Below are 27,035 nucleotides of genomic sequence, written 5' to 3' on the forward strand. Positions count from 1 at the left end.
ACACTGCTATAAAGAACTACCTGAGGCTGGGTGCAGTGGCTCACACTTGTAATTCCAGCACTTTGAGAGGCTGAAGTGGGAGGATTACCTGAAGTCAGGAGTTCAAGACCAGCCTGGCCAACATGGTGAGACCCTGTCCCTACTAAAATACAAAAATTCGCCAGGCATGATGGTGGGTGCCTGTAATCCCAGCTACTCAGGAGGCTGAGGTGGGAGAATCGCTTGAACCCAGGAGGCGAAGGTTGCAGTGGGCCAAGATCATGCCATTGCCCTCCAGCCTGGGTGACAGAGTGAGACTCCATCTCAAAAACAAACAAACAAATGAAAAAACAAAACTACCTGAGACTGGGTAATTTATAAATAAAAGATGTGTAATGGACTCACAGTTCTGCATGGCTTGGGAGGCCTGAGGAAACTTACAATCATGGTGGAAGGTGAAGGGGAAACAAGGAATGTCTTACATGGCAGCAGAAGAGAGAAAGTAAGGGGAGAACTGCCGAACACTTTTAAACCATCAGATCTTGTGATAACTCACTCACTATCATGAGAACAGCATGGGGGAACCACTCACATGATCCAATCACCTCCCACCAGGTCATTCCCTTGACAAGTGGAGATTGTAATTTGAGATAAGATTTGGGTGGGGACACAGAGCCAAATCAAATCAGACACTAAAGGCAAATACCACTCACAGCATGGACAGGCCATTAGTCCCAACCAGAAGATTCTTATTTCAGCCTCGAAGACAGTTTTACTCTCTTAAGAGGATGCCTTCCAAGATTCAAATGCCCAATGGCCCTTTCCATTGTCATCAATGTGATTCCACCAACGTAGTCCAATCATTACTCTGCCGGTGACATTCTTCACTGCACAAAAGCCACCTGACAAAGAGATCATTGTCACCACACAGTCAAGAAAGCTACTTCTGGGCAGTTCATGGAGAAAATAGATGGCGATTGCACTGACTCAAAATAATTAAAGAAAAAGTGATGCCATTGGATATCTGAGTTTAGATTTCCTTGGTCTATTAGTTGTCTACCTTCTAAATCAAACAGTGAAATATCTTCAGTATAATCATTACTGTGCCTTCAGAGCCAGCCCTGGGCACCGCCACCCTCTCTGCAAGCGCTCAACTCCTCAGTTGTTTCTGGGAACTTTTTTGACACGTTTTGTGAGATATCTTTTGTTATTCCTATATTTACACCTATTTACATTACTCTCTTTAGGTGTGTCTGTGCGGAATCCTAAGGGATTGCCCCACATGATCCCCCAACCCAATAACTTACTACTTACGTATATATTGTCACCTAGTCAACCTATTACATTTTTTAAAACTGTCCTCAGTAATTATGTTTTCATTTCCAAAGTCTCTTTTTTGGTTATTGCTCCAAGAAACCTGTTACTTCATGCCTGATTATTCCTGTTTCATACATGCCTAATGTTGTTTTATGGATTTATTTCCCTTTTGCTATCTTTATAAGATTACTATATATACTAATTTTAAAGACCTTTTTATATTTTATTTTTTCAAATGTTCTCAGTTGTGAAGTTCTCTTGATTGCTGTTAATGTTTTTGAGTTATTGTTGTTCTTGGATTGGTTAGCTATCTCTCATGGTGCTACTGTTCCCCAAATCTTCAGTGATTCCTTCTTGTGCTGCCGTCTTTCCAGAAATAATGCCCCACCCCATGTGATGGGGTTATCAGGGCCTCCTGGAGCATGGCACCTGCCACAGCCTCACTGTGGGGGCTGTTCCTAATTAAGGCTATGGCTTCTTCTCTGCTTCCTCCTGAGGGATGTCTCTCCTTTCATATGACAGATGTCATAGTGCAAACATTAAAAGTGAAGTCTGTGGCATGTGGCAACGTATGCTCTAGTTCTAAAAGCTGAGTGATCTTGAGGAAATCCATTATTCTCTGTGTACCTCGGGTTTCCTCACTTGTGAAAGGAGGTAGGTTAATAGCAGTGCTTACCTGATGGAGTCAGAGTGATGAATTAATGAGGTAACTGACATAAAATGCTTGACACCGTTTCTGGGGCACAGAACATCCTCAGTAAATGATAACTGCTACTATTCCTTCACGTCACATAAAGACGATTGTCTTGTTTTTAAGTGTAATTTGACATGGATTAACACAATTTTATCCTTTTTCATTTTCATTTTTGTTGGTATAGAGTAGGATGGGAAGATTTCACCTGTGCACATGTGCCACATTGAACAGAACTTTGAATGAGAATATGATAACCTTTACACTTTCATTTGACAATAACAGATGAAGGACCTAAAACCCAGCAGGTGACAGGGAGGCTTCCAGACAGGCCTTTCTTAGTCATAGATAATACAACCATTTCTCCTAACAAGGTGGTTTTTCTAAAGCACAACTGTGGCAGGCAAGCAGTGAACCCTTCCCATAAAAAAAAAAAATTATAGCCACATTTTTTGGTTAAAATTAATTATGAGTCAAGCACTCATTATGGTTTATATTATTCCTACCACATTTCTACAAGGTGCATGTTGGTGCATGCTATAACTTCCATTTACCTACAATCAAAATAAGGCTCAGAGAAGTCAAGTGTCTTCTTGAAAGTCACACAGCTGAGAATAGTGAGAGAACAAATTAATTTGTAGATTATAAGGAGCAGGATTCAGAGAATCCAAGAGAAAACAATTGATCTCAGAGTGGCAGGGATAGTCCAAGTACATCATATAATCTGGGTCTCAGGAGGCCTGGGTTGCTGGGAGAAAGCCACTGGTGGGCAACTCACCATGCAGTAGGGATCCATTCAAAAGAACCATTTGAGTTCCCGCTCTTCACCTGGCACCATTAGCATCAATAATAACCTACTGGTTTTTAGGCATGGTACAGTCATTATCTCCTTTAATCGCCACTAAAACACTGCAATGAAATACTTATAACGCCCAGTTTAGAGACTAAAACTGAGTGTAGGTGGGTGCAATGACTTCCCCAACTCCTTAGTACACCCTCTTGGTCAGGGCAATTATATTTCCTCTCTCCCCATTTCCCATCTGAACACAGTGGTGAATCCTGTAGGTCCTCCGTGCAGAACAAAGGATATTAAAGTTGATGTGATGGCCTCAGGAACCTGTCCGCCATATTCTCCCCCAATCATAACCCTATCCTTTTTCCATAACCCACAACCCTCACTTCACCCCACAAAACAGATCCTTACTAAATTAAAACTACTGGCTCTCCTGGAAGAAGTCGGGAAATGATTTCTTCTACTGGATTCAGGCCCATGAAAGTGCCAAAGTCCAGATTAGACTGAATTTGGGCTACGTTTAGCCAGTTATATCAGTAAAAGCTTAGAATAGCCGGGCGCGGTGGCTCAGACCTGTAATCCCAGCATTTCGGAGGCCGAGGCCAGCAGATCAGGAGGTCAGGAGATCAAGACCATCCTGTCTAACACAGTGAAACCCCATCTCTACTAAAAATACAAAAAATTAGCCGGGCGTGGTGGTGGGCGCCTGTAGTCCCAGCTACTCCGGAGGCTGAGGCAGGAGAATGGTGTGAACCTGGGAGGCAGAGCTTGTAGTGAGCGGAGATGGGACCACTGCACTCCAGCCTGGGCGACAGAGCAAGACTCCGTCTAAAAAAAAAAAAAAAAAGTTAGAATAAAGAATCATTTCAAAAGCAGACCTGTTTCCTCTCCAACATCAAGAGGGTCCTTGTGATCCCTCCTGCTGCCCTTTGCTGAATAGCACTTGGTTGAGGCTGGTGCAGAAGGACACTCCTATGAGAATCCTAGGGTCTTAAGATGGAGAGTTTAGGGCACAGATCACAACCACAGAACTTCTTGACCCAAGACCCTCAGCTGGCAAATCACCAAGAAGACCTGAAGATGGGTAAGGGGGCCATGTGGAGAGAACGCAGGACTCAGTTGAGGAGGGAGCATTATTTTTGCTCAGCCTGTCTGATTCTCCTGAAAATGGAGCATGAGTAACTCTGTGCTTTGTATCTGCCTACTGTGCCTGATTTCTATGTTACAATCTAAAAGCAAGTTATTGTCTCAACCATCATAGCCACTTCCTCTTGAATCGAGGGAGGCAGGGCTTGTCTTCTCTCCTCAGAGCAGAGCCTGACATCTCCCCACCACAGACGTTTGAACAGAGCAGGCTCCTGAGGTCTCCAGGATGCCTGTCGCAGCCTCCTGGCCCCACCCTCCTGGTCCTTTCCTGCTGCTGACTCTACTGCTAGGACTCACAGGTAAGCATTGCCTTGGGCTAGAACCCTTTCTCTCTGCTGCCGTGGCAATGCCCTGCCCCTGGACCTTTGGGGATTCCATACAACCACAAGTGCTGCCAAGGAAGGCCAAAGATGGGGCCTCAGAGCAGGAAATCAGGGAGCTGAGCACTTTCTCTGTGGATCAGCGACTGGCTACCAGGGGCAGCTGGCTACCAGAGTCACAGGATGGTTGAATCACCACCACCACAATTACTTACATTTTGATCTATTTCATTTGACTAACACAGAACAATCATTATTTAAATCCTTACCAGTCTTGAGACTCTGGGGCCAAACAAGCTACCCAAGGACAGAGCAAGCTCAGAGACAGCCTGAGAGGGCTGTGTGACTCCAGACCCAGCCTTCTGTATTCAACACCCAGAGGAAGTGATGTCTGAAATGGTGCCTTCTTGAGTTGGGCAGAGGTGCAGTGTTTCCCAGGGATGTTCAGTCGCCGTCCTCCCTAAGGGTACTCCTTACATTGTCCTGTGTTCCCCCGTGATCCTTCCTCCCCTGAGACTTGAGTCTTACCACCTATTTTCCGGTCGCCTCTTCCTCTTTAAGAAGTTCTGCATTTGCTGCTTATTGGGGCCTATATTCCTTTCCTAGGGCTTCCGTAGTAAAGAACCACAGATTGGGTGGCTGAAACTAGACATTTACTTCCTTGTAGTTGTGGAGGCCAAAGTCCAAGATCAAAGTGTTGGCAGGATTAGTTTCTACTGAGGTCTTTCTCCTTGGCTTGTAGAAGACATCTCCTCCTTGTGTCTCAACCCATGGTCTTCCCTCTGTGTGTGTGTCTGTGTCCTCATCTCCTCTTCTTATGAGACTGTCACTCATATTGGATTAAGGCCCACCCCAATGACTTCATTTAACTGAACTGCTTCTTAAAAACCCTGTCTCCAAATACAGTCACATTCTGAGGTACTAGGGTTGGAGCTTCAACACATGCATTTTAGGGGACACATTCTGCCCATAACAGATACCAACACACACACACACGTGTGCAGTGGTCCCCAATCCTTTTGGCACCTGGGACTGGTTTCATGGAGGATAATTTTTGCAAGGACCTAGAGTGGGTGGGTGGGGTGGACGGTTTTGGGATGAGACTGTCCCATCTCAGATCATCAGGAATTAGTTAGATTCTGATAAGGAACACACAACCTAGATCCTTCACATGCACAGTTCACAATAGGGTTGACACTCCTATGAGAACCTAATGCTGCTGCTGATGTGACAGGAGGCAGAGCTCAGGCAATAATGCTCACATAGTGGCTGCTCACCTCCTGCTGTGCAGCCCAGTTCATAACAGGCCACGGACCTGTACCCAACCACAGCCTGGGGGTTAGAGATCCCTGCATGTGTACATATAAGTGATTGTAAGTGTGTACACACACACACGTGAGATTTCATTTTTTATCAGTTTCTCCAACTTTAATTTCAATTAAAGTTTAAGAAAATGTTTTTTATTTTGATTTGAGAAAAGTACACTTCTCATGTACAACATGTTATGATGTGTACATTTCTGGATGACTAACTTCAGCTAATTAACATATGCATAATCTTACACACTGGCAATTTTTATGCTGAGAACTCCTAAAATTTGTGCACTTAGCAATTTTGAAGGATATAAATCATCTTATTAACTATAGACTCCATATTGTACAGTAGATATCTGGAGCTAATTTCTCGTATCTGAACAAAAATTTTGTGTCCTTTGACTAATACTTACCCAGCTGCACCCCTTGTCTAGCCCTGGTAACCACCATTCTACTCTAGTTCTTTGAGTTCAACTTTTTTAGATTCCATATATGAGAGAGATCATGCGGTGTTTGTCTTTCTGTGCCTGGCTTGTTTCACTTAGCATAATACCATCCCGGTTCATTCATATTGTTGTAAATGACGGGATTTCCTTCTTTTGTACAACTGATTAGAATTCCATTGTGTATGTATGTAGACCACATTTTCTTTATCCATTTATCTGTTGATACACACCTAGGTTGATTCCATATCTTGGCTATTGTAAATAATGCTGCAATGGACATGGGAGTGCAGATATCTCTGTGACATGCTGATGTCATTTCCGTTGGATATATGCTCAGTAGTGAGATTGCTGGATCCTATGATAATTATATTTTTAAATTTTTGAGGACACTCCATACTGTTTTCACTAATGGATGGCCTAATTTTCATTCCCACCAACTGTGTGTAAGGGTTTCCTGTTCTCCACATACTCTCCAACACTAGTTATCATCTTTTTAATAATAGTCATTCTAACAAGTGTGAGATGATAGATCACTGTGGTTTTAATTTGCATTTATCTTAAGAATGGTGAGGTTGGATATTATTTATATGTTGACTGACCATTTTAATGTATTCTTTTGAGAAATGACTATTTGGCTCATATTTTACTCCAGTTGTTTTCTTATGATTGAGTTGTTTGACTTCCTTACATATTTTGCATATTAACTCTTCGTCACATGCATGGTTTGAAAATATCTTCTCCCATTTTGTAGGTTGTCTCTTTACTTTGTTGATTGTTTCCTTGGCTGTGTAGAAACTTTTTAGTTTGTTGTAGTGCCATTTATTTATTTCTGCTTTTGTTGCCTGTGTTTTGGGGGTCGTATCCAAAAATTCATTGCCCAGACCAACGTCATGGAACTTTTCTTCTAGTACTTTTACAGTTTCAGATCTTACATTGAAGTCTTTAATACATTTTGAGTTGATTTTTGTATGTGGCATGAGATGGAGGTCTAATTTCATATCTCCATACATGGATATTCAGGTTTCCCAACACCCCTTTTTGAAGAGACTGACCTTTCCCCATTGTGTCTTCTTGACCTTTTTGTCAAAAGTCAATTGAGTGCAAATGTGTGAATTTATTGCTGGGCTCTCTGGTCTGGTCCATTGGTCCATGTGTCTCTTTTTGTGCCAACGCCCTGCTGTTTTGATTACTATGGCACTCTAGAAGATTTTGAAATAAAGCTGTGTGATGCCTCTAGCTTTGTTCTTTTTGCTAAAGCTTGCCTTAGCTATTCATGGTTTTCTATGGCTAATATGAACTTAAGGATTGTTTGGTCCATTTCTATGGAATTTCATTGAAATTTTGCTGATATTGAATTGAATCTGTGGATCTCTTTGGGTAGTATGAACATTTTACAATAGTAATTCTCCAATCCACAAACATGGGTATCTTTCTGTTATTTTTTTTCTATTTTTTTAATCTGGGTTTTATAGTTATTCAGTGTGCAGGTATTTCAGTTCCTTGATTAAGTTTATTCCTAGCTATCTTACCCTTTTTGGTAGCAATTGTAAATAAAATTGTTTTACTGATTTCTTTTCCCAATAATTTGCTATAAGTGTATGAAACTACTGACTTTTGCTCATTGATTTCACATGTTATATCTGTGGCCTATTTGTTTGTTGATTCTAAAAGTTTTTAGAGATTTTAGGGTTTTCTCCATATAAGACAGTGTCATATGCAAACAGGGACAATTTATCTTCTTCCTTTTTGATTTGAATGACTTTTATTTACTTCTTTTGTGCAATTATTCTGGATAGAACTTCTGATACTATATGTTGAATAGAGATCTTGAGAGTGGACATCTCTGTCTTATTCCTGATCTTAGAGTAAAAGCTGACAACTTTCGTATGATGTTTGCTATGGATATGTCCTGTATGGCCTTTATTGTGTTGAGGAACATTTATTTGATATCTAATTTCTTGAGAGTTTTTATCATTAAAAAATGTTAAATATTGTCAAATGCTTTCTTTGCCTGTGTTGTATGGTCATATGGTTTTTGTCCCTTGTTCTGTTGAAATAGTGTATCACATTTAGAGATTTATGAATGTTGTACCATCCTTGAATTCCTGGGATAAATCTAACTTGATCATGTGGAGACATAGAGCAGTAGTAGTACTAGTAGTAGTAGTAGTAGTAGTAGTAGTAGTAGTAGTAGTGGTAAGACTTCCCTTACTGTAATCTTCAACTCATTTTTTAGTCTACAGGAAAGCACATTAAAGGGATGCTTGATTTTCTCTGTTGCCCAGTCATTCTCCCTCCTTTCTACCTCAGTCACCTTACCCCTGAAAATCCCCCAATCTGTTAAGCTAAGCAACAGGTAAGCAGACTTCTTAGTAAAATACACTTTCCCTCAAAACAGAACTTTTGCGCATTCCTCTCTTGGAGTTTGCTCTTCTATTAATGGTAGGGGTGAAGAAGAAAGAAGGGGATAAAAGTAACAGAGAATCATGCCTATATTATCTATATCTATCATTATATTCATATCCGTGTCCACATCCATATCATCACCTAATGTCCATTGAAGCCTCCAAGCCTCAGGAAATCTACCAAGTAATAACTTTACAATTTTTGAATACCCACCATGAACCAGATACTGTGGGAAATCGCTTACATTTCTGACCTCAGGTAACCACTATATCCAAGTTCACCCTCCAACACAAATAAGGAAACAGAAGCACAAAGTGCTCCTAGGTTACTCATTGGTAACTGGTAGAGCTACGATTTGAACTCAGGCACTTTGACTCTAGAGATCACAGGTTTCACCATTGCTCTTCTCAAACACTTTTGGTCTTGATCTTATTCCATGAAATTTCTGCAGGTGCTGCTCATGAGGGTGAGAAGGTGATGTGGTGTGAAGAGGGTTTGTGGTTTTCTTCTCCTTGACTCTTCTGATTTCTGCGTGTATACAACTCAATATTTTTTCACCAATTCACCCACATGGGAAACACATTTTCTGGCAAATTTCATAAAAGCAATTCACTTAAAATACAATATTTAGTCTCCTGGGAAAATGTTCCACTGAGCAATTCACACATTATACACATATTTAACGAATACCTACTATGTGCCAGGACCTAACAAAGAACATTGTTGAATGAAAAAGAAAAAGTACATGCCCTTTTGTTGCTTGTCTCCCCTGGGGAGAATGACAGTAATCAATATACATGATAAATAGGCAAATAAAATAGTATATTAGACAGTGATAAGTGAAAATAAAGTATGTGTATATGACTTTTATTATTTTATAGAAGTTTCATATATTCATTTTATTGATGGTTTTTGTCATAAAAAGATCTCCAAATTTGTCAAATGGTCTTCAGTATCAAATGAGTTAATTATGTGTTTCTTCTCTTTCTTCTATAAATATATATATTACATTGTTGGTCATTTGCGCATGGAAACATCCTTGTATTCCAGAAATAAATATCGCTTGCTTGTATTGTATAATTCTTCTAATATGATGTTCAATTCAGTTTGCTAGTATTTGGTTGAGGATTGTTGCATCAACAAACAAAGTAGTAATAATGCCAACTGTCAACAGAAAAGGTGTGCAGCTGTACCTGGCAGCGATTTTAATTTTGTATTGTAGTGGAAGTTTAAATTTCAATGGGTGTCATTTCAGATGAGCAGAGCCTGGCCTGTGGGACAATTTATGGTTAATGATTTGCAACAGGAGAATATTATCCTTAAATCTGGACTCCAATCCAGGAGATTCTAGTAGGTAACCAGTCAGTTGTTTTAATGGAGTATAGCATAGGCCACAAAGAACACTATTTTTGCATCAAGGCCCTGAGGAAATATATAGCCATCATGAGTGGTCTAGAGACTCCAAGAGGCATGAAAGACATCGCCGAAGACTCCACAGAGAAGAGATATTTTTGTTTGTTAATTCATTAAAAGACACTAACAGGAGTACCCATTGATTTTAATTTGTAAGTAAAATTTGTAAATATGTTGCCACGGGCATCTCAAAAAAAACTTACAGATGCTGGATTATGTGACATTAATATGCATATCACATGAATCTTCTTTGAAGAGGTGTTACCAATGTTATATCTACTTGTGCTCCTGAAGAAAGGTGGATGTCATTATTGATGTTGGAACAGGATCCTTGCTTCAGGATGGAGAGCCATGGCAGCACTCCAAAAGGCAACACAAAGCTGTACATAGCATAGTACAAGAACGTCATCAGGGTAAAAAGCCTTCTCAAATTGTGGAGCCAATCAGAGTAGCAATTCTGTAAGTCATGAGGAGTCAAAGGCATTTCCTACGAACTTTCCACCGGAGTTTAGAATGATCCCATCCTCATTGCCACTACTACTGAAAATGTTAGAGTGACTCCTGCTGGTTGAATCTTGGAGGATCACTCTAGCATGGCCATGAAAAGTTCATATGAAGAGGGATATTCACAGTTCCTAGAGAAGGGAGAAGGGCAGGCCATGAAGGAAGCCATGTGGGAGGAGCTCCCAAGGAGCAGGCTCAATCAAGCAGATGGGTAGGCAAGAGAGATGGGATTCCTGGGCAAGTGCCTTTACTGGGAGTCAAGGTGAGGGACACAAGCAAAAACCATGATAGGTTTTACTAGAGTGTTTCAATGTCACTAGGTCACAGTAGGGGAGGACAAGAAGAGGAATTGTGACAGGGACCAGCTTTAAAATACTGGTTACCTGGTCACCTGGGCAGGGTGCTCACAGCTTGTTTGTGGGATATTGAAGAATGATTCTTTAAAAACGTACACATAACTGGACATCTTTATTTCTTCATACAACTTTGAGTTACCATGCAGCATCCTGTCATTTCCACCTGAAGCACCCCCTTTAGTATTTCCTGTAGGTAAAGTTTAGTGGTCATGAACTTTGTTAACTTTTGTTTATCTGAGAATATCTTAATTTCTCCCTTGTATTTGAAGGACACTTTGCCGGGTATAGAATTCATGATTGACATGTTTTTCCTCTTTTAACGTTTTGAACTTACCATCCCTCTATCTTCTGGACTTCAGTGCTTTGTATAAGAGCTCAGGTGAAAATCTTATTGAGGGTCTCTTGTATGTAAGGAATCGCTTCTGTCCTGCTGCCTTAAGGATTCTCTCTTTGACTTTAGTTTTCAACAGGTGGATTATAATGTGTCTTAGTGTGGGTCTCTGAGTTTATTTTTTAGTTCAACCTGCATTTCTTCTGTGCCTTAAATTTGTAGATTCCTGTATTTTATCAAGTTTGTGAAGATTTTTGTCCACTGTGTCTTCAAATAATCTTCTATTCCTTTCTCTCTTTCTCTTTTTTCCCCCTGGAACTCTAGTAAGGTGTATGTTGATACATTTGATAATGTCTCACAGTTCCCTTAGATTCTGTGCTCTAGACTTTATTCCATTTTCCACCCATACCTCAATCTCAATAATTTCAATTATTCCATCCTCCAGTTTTCTGATTATTCTTCCACCTGCTTATACCCATTAGGGAACTCCTCTAGTGAACTTTTAGTTATTGTACTTTCAATTCCTAAGTTTGTTTAATTTCTTCATATAATTTCTCTTTTTTACATTCTCATTTTGTTAAGACATTTATATTCCTTTAGTTCTTCATCAGTTATTTCTTTTACCTCTCAGCATTTTTAAGACAGTGATTTTAACATCTGGGTTTAGTATCAGGGTGGAGCTAATACATCACAAGGGTGCTTATAAGAAGGAGGAAGGAGATTAATTCCTGGAGAAGGACATTGAAACATCTTTGTATTCCAGGATGTTTGCATGTGAAGATGCAAGCAAGAGGTTAGAGTGGTGGGAATATGTAACTGTGAGAAAGGAATGTGAGAAAACTCTAGAATTTGGAAAGGCCTCCAGAAGACACATAGCTCTGCTGAAAGCTCTTTAAAAATTGTCAAAATGGAAGGTGTAAAACATGATGCCTTCATATACGTATATGTATATGTAGTGAAATGATTATTAAAGTTAAGCAAATGGACACATCCATCATCTCCCATGGTTATGCTGCATGTGTTTTATGTCAACAGCACCTAAAATGTGCTATTGAAGGAAAAATACTGAATTCAATACAGCATTATTAACTAAAACCCTCAGATTGCAAATTTATTCTCTGGACTTCTTTGTCAGACTTACTGCGGTTTTGTATCTTTTGACTTCCCCATCACCTCCCTCAAGTTCACCCCTAGTCACCACTGTTTCATTCTCTATCTTTGTGTATTTGACTTTTATCATTTCTTCTTGATTGTACCCCAGTAACACTATTTTGGACTTCTAACCTCCAGAACTATAAAATGTTACATTTCTTTTAAGACACTACGTTTTGGTAATTTGTCACATCAGCATTAGGAAACTTAGGTAATGTGATTATGCTACGGGTGAAAAATTACCAGGAGCTTAAAACAATGTTGTATTTCTACTGAAAGCTACATATTCAGTGTGTATTGGCAGTTCTGCGTGCAACGGTCATTCACGCATCCAGGCAATGGAGCAGGCCCCATCAGAGCCTTGTGGGTCTCTGAAAGGGAGAAATTGATCCATAGAGGCTCTTGCAGGTGAATGCACAACCCACAAATTATACCCATCACTTCTGCTCAAAACTCAAGGGTCTAAAGAAGTCACAGGGCCCCACCCAATCCAGCGATACAAAAAGTGCCACACTCCATGTAGCCACAGTTGGAGGCCATATTTGGCAAAACATGGCACTTTCAAGGAGGGCTCAATAGTTCTACTCAGGTCCTCAACCCAAAGCTCTACATTGAAATTGAACCTCTTGGCCAGGCGCAGTGGCTCACGCCTATAATCTCAACAGTTTGGAAGGCCAAGACAGATGGATTGCTTGAGCCCAAGAGTTAGAGACCAGTCTGGGCAACATGGTGAAACCGTGTCTCTACAAAAAATACAATAATTGGCCAGGTATGGTGGAATGCACCTGTGGTCCCAGCTACTTGAGAGGCCAAGGTGAAAGGATCACTTGAGCCTGGGAGGTTGAGGCTACAGTGAGCTGTGATTGAGCCACTGCACCCCAGCCTGGGCAGCAGACACAGCACGACCCTGTCTCAAAAAGAAAAGAAAAGAAGAGAAAGCAAACAGAAAGAGGAAAAGAAAATAAGGAAAAGGAAAGTGAACCTCTCTGTGCCTCAGTGTCCTCGCTTCTATTGCAGTCTTATGTTACAGGCCAGTTGTGAGGCTTAAATGAGATAATGCATGTAGTGGGCTGAGCTCAAGACCTGCTCCTAGTGTACACCTAGTCAATGAAAGTCATTGATAAACACTTGGGGAAACACACAGGATCACATAAGGATGAAAAAATGACTGCTTTGTGCTCCTTTCCAGGAAGGTTGTGTGAGGAGGAGCTGCAGGTGATTCAGCCTGAGAAGTCCATATCAGTTGCAGCTGGAGAGTCGGCCACTCTGAACTGCACTGTGACCTCCCTGATCCCTGTGGGTCCTATCCAGTGGTTCAGAGGAGCTGGACCAGGCCGGGAATTAATCTACAGTGGGAAAGAAGGCCACTTCCCCCGGGTAACACCTGTTTCAGACCCCACAAAGAGAAACAACATGGACTTTTCCATCCGCATCAGTAGCATCACCCCAGCAGATGCCGGCACCTACTACTGTGTGAAGTTCCGGAAAGGAAGCCCCAATGTGGAGTTGAAGTCTGGAGCAGGCACTGAGCTGTCTGTGCGTGGTGAGTACAGCGCAGGCCTCCTTCATCCCCTAGTGTGTGACAGTAAGTCAATAATTACATTATCCATTCTTAGAGCAACAATCAGGTATGGTGGCGGCTGCTCATTTTCATGATCTGATGTCACCCCTTCTCCGGATCACATGAGTTGAGGCTTGGAGATGTCATGGTAGTCGCTCGAGGCTCCATGGCTTGTAAATGATGGAAAAGACGGCATCCCCAGTCTGTGGCTCTACAGCTCTTGTCTTTCCAAAGCTGACCCAGCCCTTTAGTTTCACAGACGAGGGAACCGACAATTTGAGTGACTTGCCCAGGCACAGGTCTGGACCTTGCCTTCTGCTTCCAGAGAAGGCTTCCCCCTGAGGGTGGCTGAGTCTCTTCTTTATGCAGCAGGCACTCACTGAGACCCCACTGTGCACCAGGCTCTGCCCTGGATGCTGTGCAAACAGCAGTGAATGAAACAGCCCAAAGCACTTCCCCACTAAGCTTACATTCTCTTCCCTTCTAATGAAGAGAAATCCATCCAGGGCATGGAGCGTGTAAATCGTGTTTTTCTTTATTTAATCTTCAGAAACACCCCACGGGGAAGATTCCTGGGAGGCACATTCACTGCTGAATCTGATGGCCTGGTGGGAGGAGATGCCAATAAGTTTGGGATTTGCTGTGGGTCCATTTGGGAAACCCTTGTGGGATTCGGGGACTGAGTCACACAGTCACCATGGGCTCCGAGCAGAGCTGCGTCATCTCAGAACGTCCCTCATCTCAGGAAAGAGGTCCCACAACTGGGTGACTTAGGGGTTCCCCATATAAGGTAGAAACAAGGCTTATTTGGGGTTTCCTGCCAGAGGCTCAAGAGCCTTGTCCTAACTCCTGAATTCTGGAATGTCAGCACAGGAAGGAACTTCAGACCATCCAGCCCAACCCCCTTTACAGATGGGGGACTGAAGCCAAGACATGACAGGGGCCTTGTCCATGGTCACAGGGCCAGTTAGTAACAGAATTGGAGCCAGAGTCCATGTGTGAATCGAGGCAGTCTCCTTCCTTCCCCAGTGTTGGATGCTGTCTCCATAGAAGACCCTGGTGCATCATAGGTGCTCAATAAAAGCTCCTCAAACAGAACCACAGGTCAGAGAGCCAGCATTTCTCTTTTCACCCGTTTCCCACAGGTTCATAATGCACCTCACATTCAGACACTAAAGCTCGTTGGTGATTGGAAAACTTCTCCCAAACGTACACCCTATCACTCCATAGCGAGATTCCACATCAGGACACAGAGAGCTGCTCCAGTTTCTTTACAGCTGAAAAATAATTTATGGAAGTATCAAATTTTATTTTACAGTCTTCTGTTGATGGATATGTAAGTTATTCCCACCTTGGCCACTAAAATAATCATGCAGTGGATGACCTTGTACATGTGTCACCCTACTCAGGTGGGAGACACCCACTGGAAGTGGCATTCCTACGTCAGAGGGGAAGAACTTAGACAGGGAAGGTGACTTTATCCTGATTGTGCAGATAATATTGGCAAAGACACTGAAGTTTCCAGGTGGTGTCTCCCCAGCCCAGGCAATCACAGCCAGTGGTGGCTCAGGTGTGACTCAGATCTGCTAACTTCTAGTAAAGTGCCCACTCCTCTTTGCCACACTCTCAGCCTAAATGATGAGTTAGATGAGAAAGGAGGGAGGCAGGGAATGGGGCCAGAGAGCAGTGGCTGTGCCAGAGTTTCCTTGTAACCAGTGTATGAGGGAAGAGCCATTTGCTACCTCCTTTAAAGATGAGGACACTGAGGATCAGAGAGGAGAACTGACTTGGGACCAGGTCAGGGAGACAAAGCTGGAACCCCGCAGCCTGACTCACAGCCCTTGTCTCTGCAACACTCAGCTGTGGTTTTTCAAGTGTGGAGAAATGCTCCAGCCTTCTCTTTCTAAATTCTTGCATTGTTCAGTTCTATAGCACAAAGCATTAAAAACAAACCAATATCCCTGTAGGGGTAGGAGGGGTTGGCTTTACACTCCCATCAGAAAGGTCCTGCATGTGTCCCATCATATGCCAAGCTGGTTCCTAAAGCACAGGTCTCAGCATACATGAAGCATTTAGGACTCTCCCCTCATGTTATGCTGTTTCTCCTTCACTCAGCAGCATCCATTGAACAGAGTAGAGCCTCCTGCAGCCCAGTAGAGCATGCATCTGCCCGCTCATGGCGCTGAGGACTAAGGATGAGCAGATGAGGCGTTTCCTAGAGAGTGTTTGGGGACCATGTGAGCAAGAGTTTAGATTCTCCCCTCTGGCTGTCAGGAGCCCACTGTCTTTTGTTGATGGCTGCAGGGTAAGCAGGCCTGGGCACCCAGGAAGGAGGCTACTCCCTAACATTGCATGACATCTAGAATCTCAAAGGGACAATTGAGGTGGCAGTCAGTGTTGGGGCTCAAAAACCTAAAACACTTGCTCTGTTAATGGACGTAACTGCTTGGTGGGACACAGGAAATGCCCACTGGGACACATGGAGGATGAGGAGACAGTGCCTTCATTTTGTTCAGCCTCAGTTTCCTCATCTGTAGAATGGAGACAATCAAGGACTCCTTTAGCAAAGTGGAAAGGATTTAAGGTTCTCTCTGTAAATCACCAAGCACACGGTAGGCACCCCCAAAGTGAGGTGTTATTTTCAAGATCATGTGATCCTGAGCCAGTCTTGCCTTCCCTTGAGTCCTTGGGTTCCCCATCGGTGTGATGCTGATTATCATGGCCCCATTCCGGGTTCTGTGAGGATTGCAGAGGATGTGCACAGAGTCCCTCATGCTGCTGTTGTTCAGGTTATTACTGAGCTTCTGCAGAACGATGGTTAGGAGAGCACGGGCAGTATCCCAGCTGCCTGGGCCTCTTCCCGGCTCTGACTCTTCCTGGCCCTGCCACCTGGGACAAGGCACTTTGCCACCATAGGCCTCGATGTCCTCACCCTTTTAATGGTAACGCTGACCTCACAGACTGGGCAGAGTCTGAAGGAGTGAAATCGTGTTAAATGCTTAGGGCATCACCAAGCGCACAGTAAATGCTCAATAAATGTGAGCTTGTTAGGGTGAAGCTGTGTGACCTCAAACAGGTCAGGGCATCACTAGGCCGCAAGTATAAATGGGATTTGGGTTGGGGTCCAGTGGCTTTCAACCTTGGCTGCTCATTACAATCACTGGGAAAACTATCAAAAAAAAAAAGTTAACAAAGCTGGACCCAGGATCCCCCTAAAAATGCCAGTTTAATTGGTCTAACGTGGGCCTGGCATCTAAAGTTCTGAATGGCTCCAGAAGATTCTCATACACATCCCCCTAGCAAAAGTGGTGCCCCAGGTACTGGGGCTTTGAGAACAGCTTTTTGGGCCATGGGTGCTTCAACACAGACATGCTAGGAACATTCTGGGAGGCCCCAGAAGCCTGGACAGGACCCCTCCCATGCTACTGGCCTCAGGGCCCAAGATAGGAGACTGGGACAAAGCCTCGCTCAGATGCAGCCTCAGTGCTGGGGAACCTTCTGTCTTGAAAACGTTTGTATCTAAGCAGGTGCTGGAGTCCCAGCAAATCCTCACTCGTCAGCCACAGAAGCCTCCCTCCTTCAGCACTCCCAGATGTCACTGAGGTACGTTTTCCCTCCTTCTTCCAAAACGCTTCCAGCTTCACCTGTGATCTTACCTGAAAGCCAGTTCACCAAACATGGTGGTTGCTGCTCCTTTTATCATTTGGGTTTTTCTGGCAGCTGCAGTGAGTAGGGTCTGAGCCTTTCCTTGGTGTTTCTGCTCCTCTTTGTTCTGTTGCCTAAAGAATAGCTATGCAGCTCCAGTAGCAGTAATGACCAAACCTCATGATTACAGTCACAGGGGTTATTTATTAAGCACCTACTACATGCCAGGCTATGCACTTGCATTTACCCTCGCTCATCTTCCCAGGGTGGGGTTTCTGTCTACTTTTGGTCCTTGGCCAGCAAGGATCCTCTCACAGTCTCACCGTACACAAGGGCTCACATGAGGACCCCCTCTAAGAAATGGAGGGAGGATTAAAGTGCTGAGATGTACAGAGAGAGCAGCCAGCGTCAGGCGGCCAAGAAGCCCTCAATAAATGGGAACTGAAGACAGCCTCTCAGCCCTCTAGGGACACCCATGCTGCTGGTGGCTCAAAGAGTTGACATCTTCAAGTGACACCCTCTTTACTGTGCTCTCAAAATATTTCACGCATATTAGGGAGCAAGTTAATATTGGCAAAGGCAAACATGTGTAATATGTGCTTTCTAAGATGACGGCAGAAGGTTCAAGGTAACAATTAGCAATTTGCAGACACCCTTAAAACTCATCTACAGGGAGAAACCGCCTCATTGTTCTGATTCTCCAATGTGTTTGCTTTCAGGACCCAGAATTGGTTTCTGCCTGTTGGTGTGGCCTAGGTCTTTGTCCCTTGTAATTAATTAACAATGAAAAAATTAACCCCCTTTGGCTTTCTTAGAACTCAGTGATTCTCGTTTTTGACCCAAACCTGACCTAATTGAAGATCCGGATGCCAAAAACAAATTTCCTATTTTCAAATAGGAAGTAGGACTTGCAGCAGGTTAGAACTACTAACAACAACAACAACAACAACAATGATTGTTAGGAAGGCCAAAGGAAAGAGTATTTATTGGAAAAATAAAGAGGTGCAATTTGGGTACAGTGAGTCAGCAAACCCCTGAATAGTGTCTGGTACGGAAACACAGGAAAGGTTTTTTATAGGGGGCTTTCACAAAACATTGTTTTCGGAAACAGTTCATTAGCTGGTCAAAAATCCTAAACTGCAAACCTGTTCTCACTGGCTATTTAATTAAAGTACTCCAGGTGAGAGAGATCAAAATCCCACGGACCCTGGCTTCAGTTAGTTGTTATCCAGGTCTACGGCAACACACTGTGGCTTGACCTTTAGCTGATGTCATTCCAATGCTCTTACAAACTGTGAGCTCTACGTTAAAGCTTTATCCTTAATTAATGCCTTTTATTTGACAGAATGAAATATTTGTGAAAATAATAAAAATATGGAACGATTCATATTTGTATAATACCTAAAGAGAGACCTCTGTGTATCTGTAAAGTCTGGGTTAAAGATAGATTTGTGTTTAATTTTGAGAAGCATCTTTTGTGTTTGATCCAGAGCAAAACTGCTTCCATCACTCCATTTAATCCTGGCGACATCCCAGGAAGTAGAAATGCCATCCTCCTATTTTGCAGATAAGGAACTGGGTGTTTCAGGCCACCCCTCTCCTGGGCGAAGCAGCCTGGCTGCAGCTCTCATGGTGGTGCCACTTTGCCAGTGTTCCTGACATTGGCTTCTATAAACGCCCTCTCAGAGGTTGGTGAGCTCTCCAGGGGAGGCCGGCTAGGACTAGTTATTATGAAGGAGAGAGACCAGTCAGTAATTTTGTTCCTATGCCAAGATTGGTGGAAGTCACCCTGTGTGGAGAGGACTGTGAACTCAGGCCTGGACTTCCCTCTGGGACCTGCCCCTACTCACTGTCTGACCATGGGCTGGTTCTCACCTCTCAGAGCTGTTGTGGCCTGAGCTGTAAACGAGAAAAGGAGACTGCCTTCCTGACATTATTAGAAAGATTAAAAACGAACGTCTCAGAAGGTTCTTAACGTGTCACACACTTATCGTTAGTGGTGGTCATCTCAGTCATGTCTCCTGTTTATCGATGCTCCTTTTGCAGCCAAACCCTCTGCCCCCGTGGTATCGGGCCCCACAGTGAGGGCCACAGCTGAGCACACGGTGAGCTTCACCTGCGAGTCCCACGGCTTCTCCCCCAGAGACATCACCCTGAAATGGTTCAAAAATGGAAATGAGCTCTCAGACTTCCAGACCAACGTGGACCCCGCAGGAGAGAGCGTGTCCTACAGCATCCGCAGCACAGCCAGGGTGATGCTGACCCGCGGGGACGTTCACTCTCAAGTCATCTGTGAGGTGGCCCACGTCACCTTGCAGGGGGACCCTCTTCGTGGGACTGCCAACTTGTCTGAGGCCATCCGAGGTAGAGGACCCTCAAACCCAGCCTAAGCCCACTTCTGGCTGCCAAGCCCACTCCCCTCTCCACAGGCTACTGCTCTAGATCTTGAATGGCCCGGAATCTAATCCCTGACGATGCTGCCCAACTCATGCACCTAGGTGTGCTGGTCACTTACCATCATTTAAATGGCAGCTATCAGGGGACCAGCAACCATGTGCCAAGCTCTGTGCTAGAAAGTTTCATTTATTTCACCAAGAGCAACTACAATTAGTGAGCACCTACTGGGAGCCAAATCCCTATGTGCTTGGTGATTTCACTGATTTTGCTACAGTTCTTACCTTCCAACTGCATGCAAGGGATGGTGCTTGTAGATATCACCCATTCTTAGCCTAGTAGGAGCTACCAGTCCTTCAGCACCTGCTGTGTGCCAGGCACTGTGCTTAGTAATTTCACTCATATGCAAAGAGCACCCTCAATGTCTCAGCACATGCTGCCTGCCTAGCACTGTCCTGGTTACGCCCTCACCGTGGTGGTGGGAGCTACGTTATGGAGCCCTCCCTGTGATCTGTCTGTGCCACAAGGTCACAGCTTCTGCCCTGTGCTGTTTCAGTTCCACCCACCTTGGAGGTTACTCAACAGCCCATGAGGGCAGAGAACCAGACGAGGGTCACCTGCCAGGTGACGAAGTTCTACCCCCAGAGACTACAGCTGACCTGGTTGGAGAACGGAAACGTGTCCCGGACAGAAATGGCCTCAAGCCCTCCAGAGAACAAGGATGGCACCTATAACTGGACAAGCTGGCTCCTGGTGAACACCTGTGCCCACAGGGACGATGTGGTGCTCACCTGCCGGGTGGAGCATGACGGGCAGCCAGCGGTCAGCAAAAGCCATACCCTGGAGATATCAGTGCACCAGAAGGAGCAGGGCTCACATGTCACCCAGGATGGGGTTACTTCCCATTTTTAAATGTTGTCTTTTTCTTTAACGTTAAAAGCAATATTCATGCTTGTCATAAAATAAGCTGGAAGTCTATAAATACAAAGTAAAATTTTAAGGTCAGCTTCATGCCCCCAAATCCTACACTCCACAGGTCACCACTACTTAGAAGGTTCAAGGTAGCAATTGACTATTTGCAAACACCCTTAAGACCCATCTACAAGGAGAAACTGTGCGTCAAGAGTTTGATGCACAACTTAATCGATCTTTTGGTGTAAATATACATTAAAGGAAAAAGGAGAGAGGGACGCGATGCATTTGTCTATGAAGTCCTGTGTCTCGCCTTCTTCTGCATGTCTCATCAGTGCCCCACCTTCCCCTTTACACTTTCTAACCTCTAGCTTGTCTCTGTTCTATTCTAAACTTTTCCATCCACGTCTGTGACCTCACCCAGCAGTCTCCGGCATCTGCTGTATAAATTTCAGCAAGACAAGTGAAGCTGAAGCCTGGAGCAGGCCCCCAGGTGACCTGGTCACAGCACAGGCCTCTTCTGTGTTCTGGTGGTGAGATTTGACCAACAATAATCCCAGTCACTCTGCGCATGGACCATGTGCAAATTCCTGTTCATCTCTCATCTCCTTTCCTGCTTCAAATACCCAGTGACTTTGGAGTTTTACCAAAGGGGAAACCAGGACTCAGGAAGTGATAAGGGATGATGTTGAAGACTTCTGGCCATTAGATCAGGTTATTGGTCCAAACTAATGATGGTAAATCTAGTCCCTGAGGACAGGCTCACTACCAGGCTATAATGTGAATTTGTGCTTATTAGAGAAACTCTCCCCTTCTGCTGGGCTTTGTCCCAAGGACCTGAATTTGGCCAGTGTTTACCCTCTGTATAACCAAAATATGTCTTATTTCCCTCTCATATAATACCAGGAGGGGGACCCTCTCCTCAGTCAAATGACAACCTTTGAGTGCTTTGACCCAAATATCTCCTCCCACATCTCAGGGTCCCACAGCTTCCCCAACAGGGCTCTATCCCAGCATAGAAGCCACTGAAGCTGAGATTCATTCTCCTTTGTGATTCTGCTACTCTTCCAATGATGGCCGGGGCCCAATCTTCTATTCTTTCTGCCCTGAGGTGCCAGAAAATAAGAATGAGGACTCAGGTTCCTTCCAAAACAGTATGATGTTTGCATCATCTCCTGGTCAGTGCTGAGTCACTGATTGGTTCATGTCCCTGCCTGCTGGAAGAGTAAAGACAGGACATAGAGGAGAAAAAACATCCCCAATCATCAGACATGTGTGGAAGGTACATAGTCACATCCACTGAAAACTTTCTCACGCATGCACCTGCAGTTGCACATTGAGTGATCATGTGATCAAGGACATTTTTCACAAAACCAATGTCATTGTCCACTGACATTTTAAGCATTCAAATAACTAAATTTCATTAAATTATTAAAATAATTTCCTCATATCATCTAAAATGGAGTATACATTCAAATTTTACCAAAACTTTTCAGCTCCATTTCCCTGTGTATCAAATTTGGTTTTAATTTATCTTTAAATGCTTATGTTTTCCTATGAAAGATCTGGGCCTCAGGAATATTTTTGGGTATTTTAAAATCATAGATTCAATTTCCTTAATAGTTTTGGGTTATTCACACTTTTCATTTCCTATTGAGTGAGTCTTGGTAAGTTGTGTTTTGCATAATTTTTGGTCCATTTTATCGAAGTTGTCACATTTATGTGTGTAGAGTTGTTCACAATATCCTCTTATAACTCAATGGTATCTGCAGGGTCTGCAATGGTATCCCACGTTTCATCCTGATACTGAAAGTGTGCCATTTCTCTTTTCTTTTTCTTCAGTCATGCTAGAGTTTTTTCCCATTTTGTTGGTGTTTTCAAAAGATCGACTCTGTTTCAGTGGGTTTTTGTATTGTTTTTGTGTTTTCAGTTTCATTGATTATCTGTTCTGCTCTCTTTTTTTTTTTTCTTTTTTTTATTAATTCCTATCACTCCTGCTTGCTTTAGGTTTACTTTGCCCTACTTTTTGTAGTTTCTTAAAGTGGGAGTTTATGTTTATTGACTTGAGACTTCCTCTTTTCTGTGTCCTCCCTTCATGACTTTCCATAGCTGAGGGCTGGTATTTGGGGGTTGGCTCTCTGGTGTCTGGCTGCTGGGCTGTTTCTCAGTCCTCGGGTTCTTAACCTTGCTTTTCCACCTTGGAAGTTCTCCTATGCCTGCTCCTCATGATATTTCTTGGGTTCATAGTTGTACTTCTCAAGGTAGCACAGGATGAGATGATTCGGTACCATCTGGACAAGGTTGAGTTTTTCCTTAGACTTCCTACCACCCACTGGGGCTCAGACCAGGGCTGCCATTTTTGGGTGCTTTCAGTGTGTCTGACATAGCATCCCGGCTCATATGCTAAGTCTGGAAATGCATTTTAGGTTGTCTAGGCTGGCAGGCAAACTGCAGGATGCCTTCTGTGACGTGCTGCATCAGTGGCGTGGGAGCCTAGTGAGAGACTGTGCACTAGGGTTGGATGAGTGTTCCCTTTTGACTCACAGTCATTTTGCAATTTGGCCTTCTCTCTTCAAGTAATATTTAGAGCCTGGATTGTGTAGAATTTACTTTTCCTTTTTTATTTTTTCTTTTGGCTTGGGGTGGATATTTATAGAGACAAGTAGCTATGCTACTGCAATTGTCCCCAGCAGCTCCTAAGTTAACTGACAATCTTTGAGTACTTTGACCCAAATGTCTCCTCCCACATCTCAGGGTCCCACAATTTCCCCATCAGGGCCCTACCCTAGCATAGCAGCCATTGAAACTGAGATTCATCCTCCTCTGTGATTCTGCTACTCTTCTATGATGCCCAGGACCGGATCCTCTATTCCTTCTGCCCTGTGGCTCCAAAAAATAAGAATCTACACTGCTGCCAAGAAGTCCTCTGGCTTCAGCACTGAACCTTAACTCATGATCAATCACTCTTAGTTTCTCATTGTCTTTCTTCCAAGGATTCATGCCCAGCAACAGCTAACACCTTAGTTCTTATAAGGACCATTTCCCAATCTGTTTTTAAAAGGCTGAGGGAGGCCGGGTGCGGCGGCTCAAGCCTGTAATCCCAGCACTTTGGGAGGCCGAGACGGGCGGATCACGAGGTCAGGAGATCGAGACCATCCTGGCTAACACGGTGAAACCCCGTCTCTACTAAAAATACAAAAACTAGCCGGGCGAGGTGGCGGGCGCCTGTAGTCCCAGCTACTCGGGAGGCTGAGGCAGGAGAATGGCGTAAACCCGGGAAGCGGAGCTTGCAGTGAGCTGAGATCAGGCCACTGCACTCCAGTCCGGTCGACAGAGCGAGACTCCGCCTCAGAAAAAAAAAAAAAAAAAGGCTGAGGGAAAGGAATTTCCTTCCTGGGGTTACACCATCCGCCCCACTTACCACCAGCCCTGGGGTCCTCCTTGCCAGCTGATGAGTAATCAGATTCCAAACTTATATTTTAGAGTCTGCTTTCCAGACCACTTCCCAAGGTCAGTTTCTCTGGGAGGCCAACTGGGGATGGATAAAGGAATGCGGGAAGCATCCTAGAGTGCTGTCAGGGCCAACAAGCCTCAGGGAATGAGGAGGCAGGAGTGTAGGAGGAGGGAGGTGCTGAGCCACAGTGCAGGCAGGACAAACGCAGAGCTGCTCCTGCAGAGAGGCCAAAGGCTGGAGGGTCCTATAGAGTTCTTTTAAATTGAGGGGAGGGGCTGGCCCTTCATATTCCGAATGCAGTCTATCTCTCACGTGGGCTGCCCCCTAGAAGGAGTAAATTTGGGCAGTCCAGCTCTACTCAAGGGAGAGAAAGCCCCAGAGAACCACCCAGCTGAGAACTGCCGGCCTGCAACACCCCAGCGGCCACAGATGCTGAGGTCTCCCTTCCTTCCTTAAGGACCCACCAGCACCATTTAATTTAAAAAAAAGAGAAAAAATTAATACCTTTGTTATTTTAACAGCCAAAACCCCTTATTTAAAAAATGCAAAGTCCACAAATGTGCTTCTGTAGATCTAACTCTCTGTGTCCATCAGAAAGATTTCAGATGACATCTGCACTGGGGCTGAGGTGGGATAGGTGATGTCTGAGGCCCTCCCAGGCATGAGGCCCTTTCCCTGACTCACCAGGGAATTTTCCAGCCAGCAGGTTTCATTAGTTCTTGTCCCTGGAGGGCTCCCTGAGATCATGAGAATATGGGGTCATCGGCCTACCCCTGGGGCTAAGAAGGGCAGCGTGCAACTCTCTCACTCTGAATCCATCCTCACACCACCTGCCCACCCTTTCCTAATCATTCTTATGACCCTGGGGTGTTGGACTGGTCTTGGACTCAGGAGTCACCCTTGGGGACATAATGATGGGCTCCCCTAGATTTGGATCCCACTAATCTCCGTGCACTCCCTAAACTCTCTGGCCTCAGTTTCCCCATCAGAATGGAATAATAATCCCTGCCCCACAGGCTTGTGAGGATCAAGTGAGGAACTCAGTTGCCATACATATGAATTCCTGAGCACATACTCTCTCCACCTTTTCCGTCCAGGAGGATAAGCTGACAGCCTGGGACAGGGTGAGTGAGAATGAGGAGCCACTTTCCCTGGCCTTTGCTTTCGGCTGGAGTCAGGGAAGCCAGAGCCGGATGCAAGTTCAAAAGCCTCAGAGCATTGATGGGCCCAGGTAGCCTCAGATGGGGTAAGTGGAGGCCCCTGAGATGAACTCCCAGGTGGCTCTTCTCATGGCTCCTCCTCTTCCCTGATTTCCAGGCCTGGCACTGGCTCCTACTGCTTCACTCCTCGTAGCTCTCCTCCTAGGCCCCAAGGTGCTACTGGTGGTTGGTGTCTCTGCCGTCTACATTTGCTGGAAACAGAAGGCCTGACAGTAAGTGTGGAAGAGGGAGGACTGACCAAGGGCTGCCGAGAAGGGCCAGGCCAGCAGGAGGGCCCAGCTCACTTGCCATGCAGCTTCAGGGTCAGTGGAGTTCACAGAAGGTGACAGGGCTCCTTTATGACACCTAGGAGTTTCAGGGAACCCTGTGTGGGACTCCCAACCCACAGGAGGTGTGCAGGAGTTGGGATGCTTCAAGGGGGTTCAAAGGTGTCCCCAGTGCCCTTGGAGTCTGATGGAAAAGGTGGACAGAGGGGTCTAAGTGAGGGGCAACTGAGTGGGTGGTCCCTTCCAGGCCACTGCTGGGACTCCATGGGGCTAAAGGAATCCCCACTGTAGAGTAATGTTGAGAATCCCCAGATGGGCTGCTCTGAGGGCTGCTCCTGCTCTGATCCTCTGTGTGTCTGAGTGGAAGGGAGGGAGGAGGGGGCATCAGGACTTGGGAGGAGGACTGAGCTGGCAGAGTCCTACCTGAGGCCTGCCTGTCCCCCTACAACAGGCATCCCAAGAGACCAGCCCCAGAAACATAACAGACTCTCAGGAAGCATTTCTTGAATGATGAGCAGATGAATAAATGTGAATGTGTTTTCCCACAGCTCCTTTGCTCCTCCCCTGCCATGTGGGACCCTCAGTCTCTGCTGCCTCCTTCCTTTCTTGAGAGGTTCAACCTGAGAGAAGGAGCCAGTGAGAAGTTTCTCCAGACTCAGCTCCAGACGCCTCCTCTCCCGTGACGTCTGCCTGCCCACAGGCTCCTGTTGCTCCTTCACAAGACGTTGATGCCCCAGAGCAGTGTCTCCATTCATGGTCCTGAGCAGGGGCCATGGGATTGGGCTCTGGGCACTGACTCACAGCCGCCTCCCTAGAAGGTGAGAAACACGCCAAATCTAAACACACCAGGACTCCTCCCATCCATCGCCTTGGGACTGAACATAAACCACAGATGCTCTCCAGGCTCTCAAGAGTTATCCCATCTTCCGGATTCCTGCCCACTCCAACTCCCCCAGCCTTGTTGAGGTTCTCTATTGCCTCCTGAATATACATGAACTCCTATACTGATTTTAAGAAAAAAATGATTATCTTTCCTCTTTGTCCAAGCATCCTATCCCTCAAACCCAAAAAGAAAGAAGCTCTACCTTCTCTCTCTGAGATGGGAACAGTATTTCTTCTAGCATCCTGCAGACTTCCCAGTCCTGCTGCTCATGGTAGAAATGCTGCCACACTCCAACATCGAGGAGTCCTCCTTGACTTCCCTTTACAACTCGTATTCAATTCTGCCTACAAAATGCCTATGTCCGCTTACATGCGATGGTAAATGTTTAACAGTGGACTTTCTGAAAGGAAAAAACCAAAAGCTGTTTTTGTAGTGCTTGCCAATTTCTCTAGTGTAATAACTCCCAACCTGACCAATTTCACACTGCCAACAGTTAAACAACCAGATTGCAAAATTCCTGAAATTTAACAATT

The 27,035-nt window shown here is 44.6% G+C and overlaps 1 protein-coding gene across 2 annotated transcripts; it reads left to right on the top strand.

Moving 5' to 3' along the window:
* Positions 1-4,087: 4,087 nt before the first annotated feature.
* Positions 4,088-25,563, top strand: LOC105512778 (signal-regulatory protein beta-1-like). 2 transcript variants are annotated; one of them, XM_011943381.1, is made up of 5 exons: positions 4,088-4,225; positions 13,357-13,710; positions 19,420-19,737; positions 20,324-20,659; positions 25,454-25,563. In XM_011943381.1, exons 1-5 carry the CDS (start codon positions 4,153-4,155, stop codon positions 25,561-25,563), a joined length of 1,191 nt encoding a protein of 396 aa, XP_011798771.1. In that variant the 5' UTR covers positions 4,088-4,152. The 2 variants fall into 2 exon arrangements, with proteins under 2 accessions (XP_011798771.1, XP_011798772.1); XM_011943382.1 differs by lacking the exons at positions 19,420-19,737; positions 20,324-20,659 and having other exon boundaries at positions 25,451-25,563.
* Positions 25,564-27,035: the final 1,472 nt, after the last annotated feature.

Source organism: Colobus angolensis, unplaced genomic scaffold, assembly GCF_000951035.1.
Source record: "Colobus angolensis palliatus isolate OR3802 unplaced genomic scaffold, Cang.pa_1.0 Scaffold219, whole genome shotgun sequence".
NCBI lineage: Eukaryota > Metazoa > Chordata > Mammalia > Primates > Cercopithecidae > Colobus > Colobus angolensis.

Coding starts and splice junctions, on each gene's coding strand:
- LOC105512778 (XM_011943381.1), top strand. CDS start 4,153: ATGCCTGTCGCAGCCTCCTGGCCCCACCCTCCTGGTCCTTTCCTGCTG. Junction 4,226..13,356: donor TCTACTGCTAGGACTCACAG/GTAAGCATTGCC, acceptor GCTCCTTTCCAG/GAAGGTTGTGTGAGGAGGAG. Junction 13,711..19,419: donor CACTGAGCTGTCTGTGCGTG/GTGAGTACAGCG, acceptor CTCCTTTTGCAG/CCAAACCCTCTGCCCCCGTG.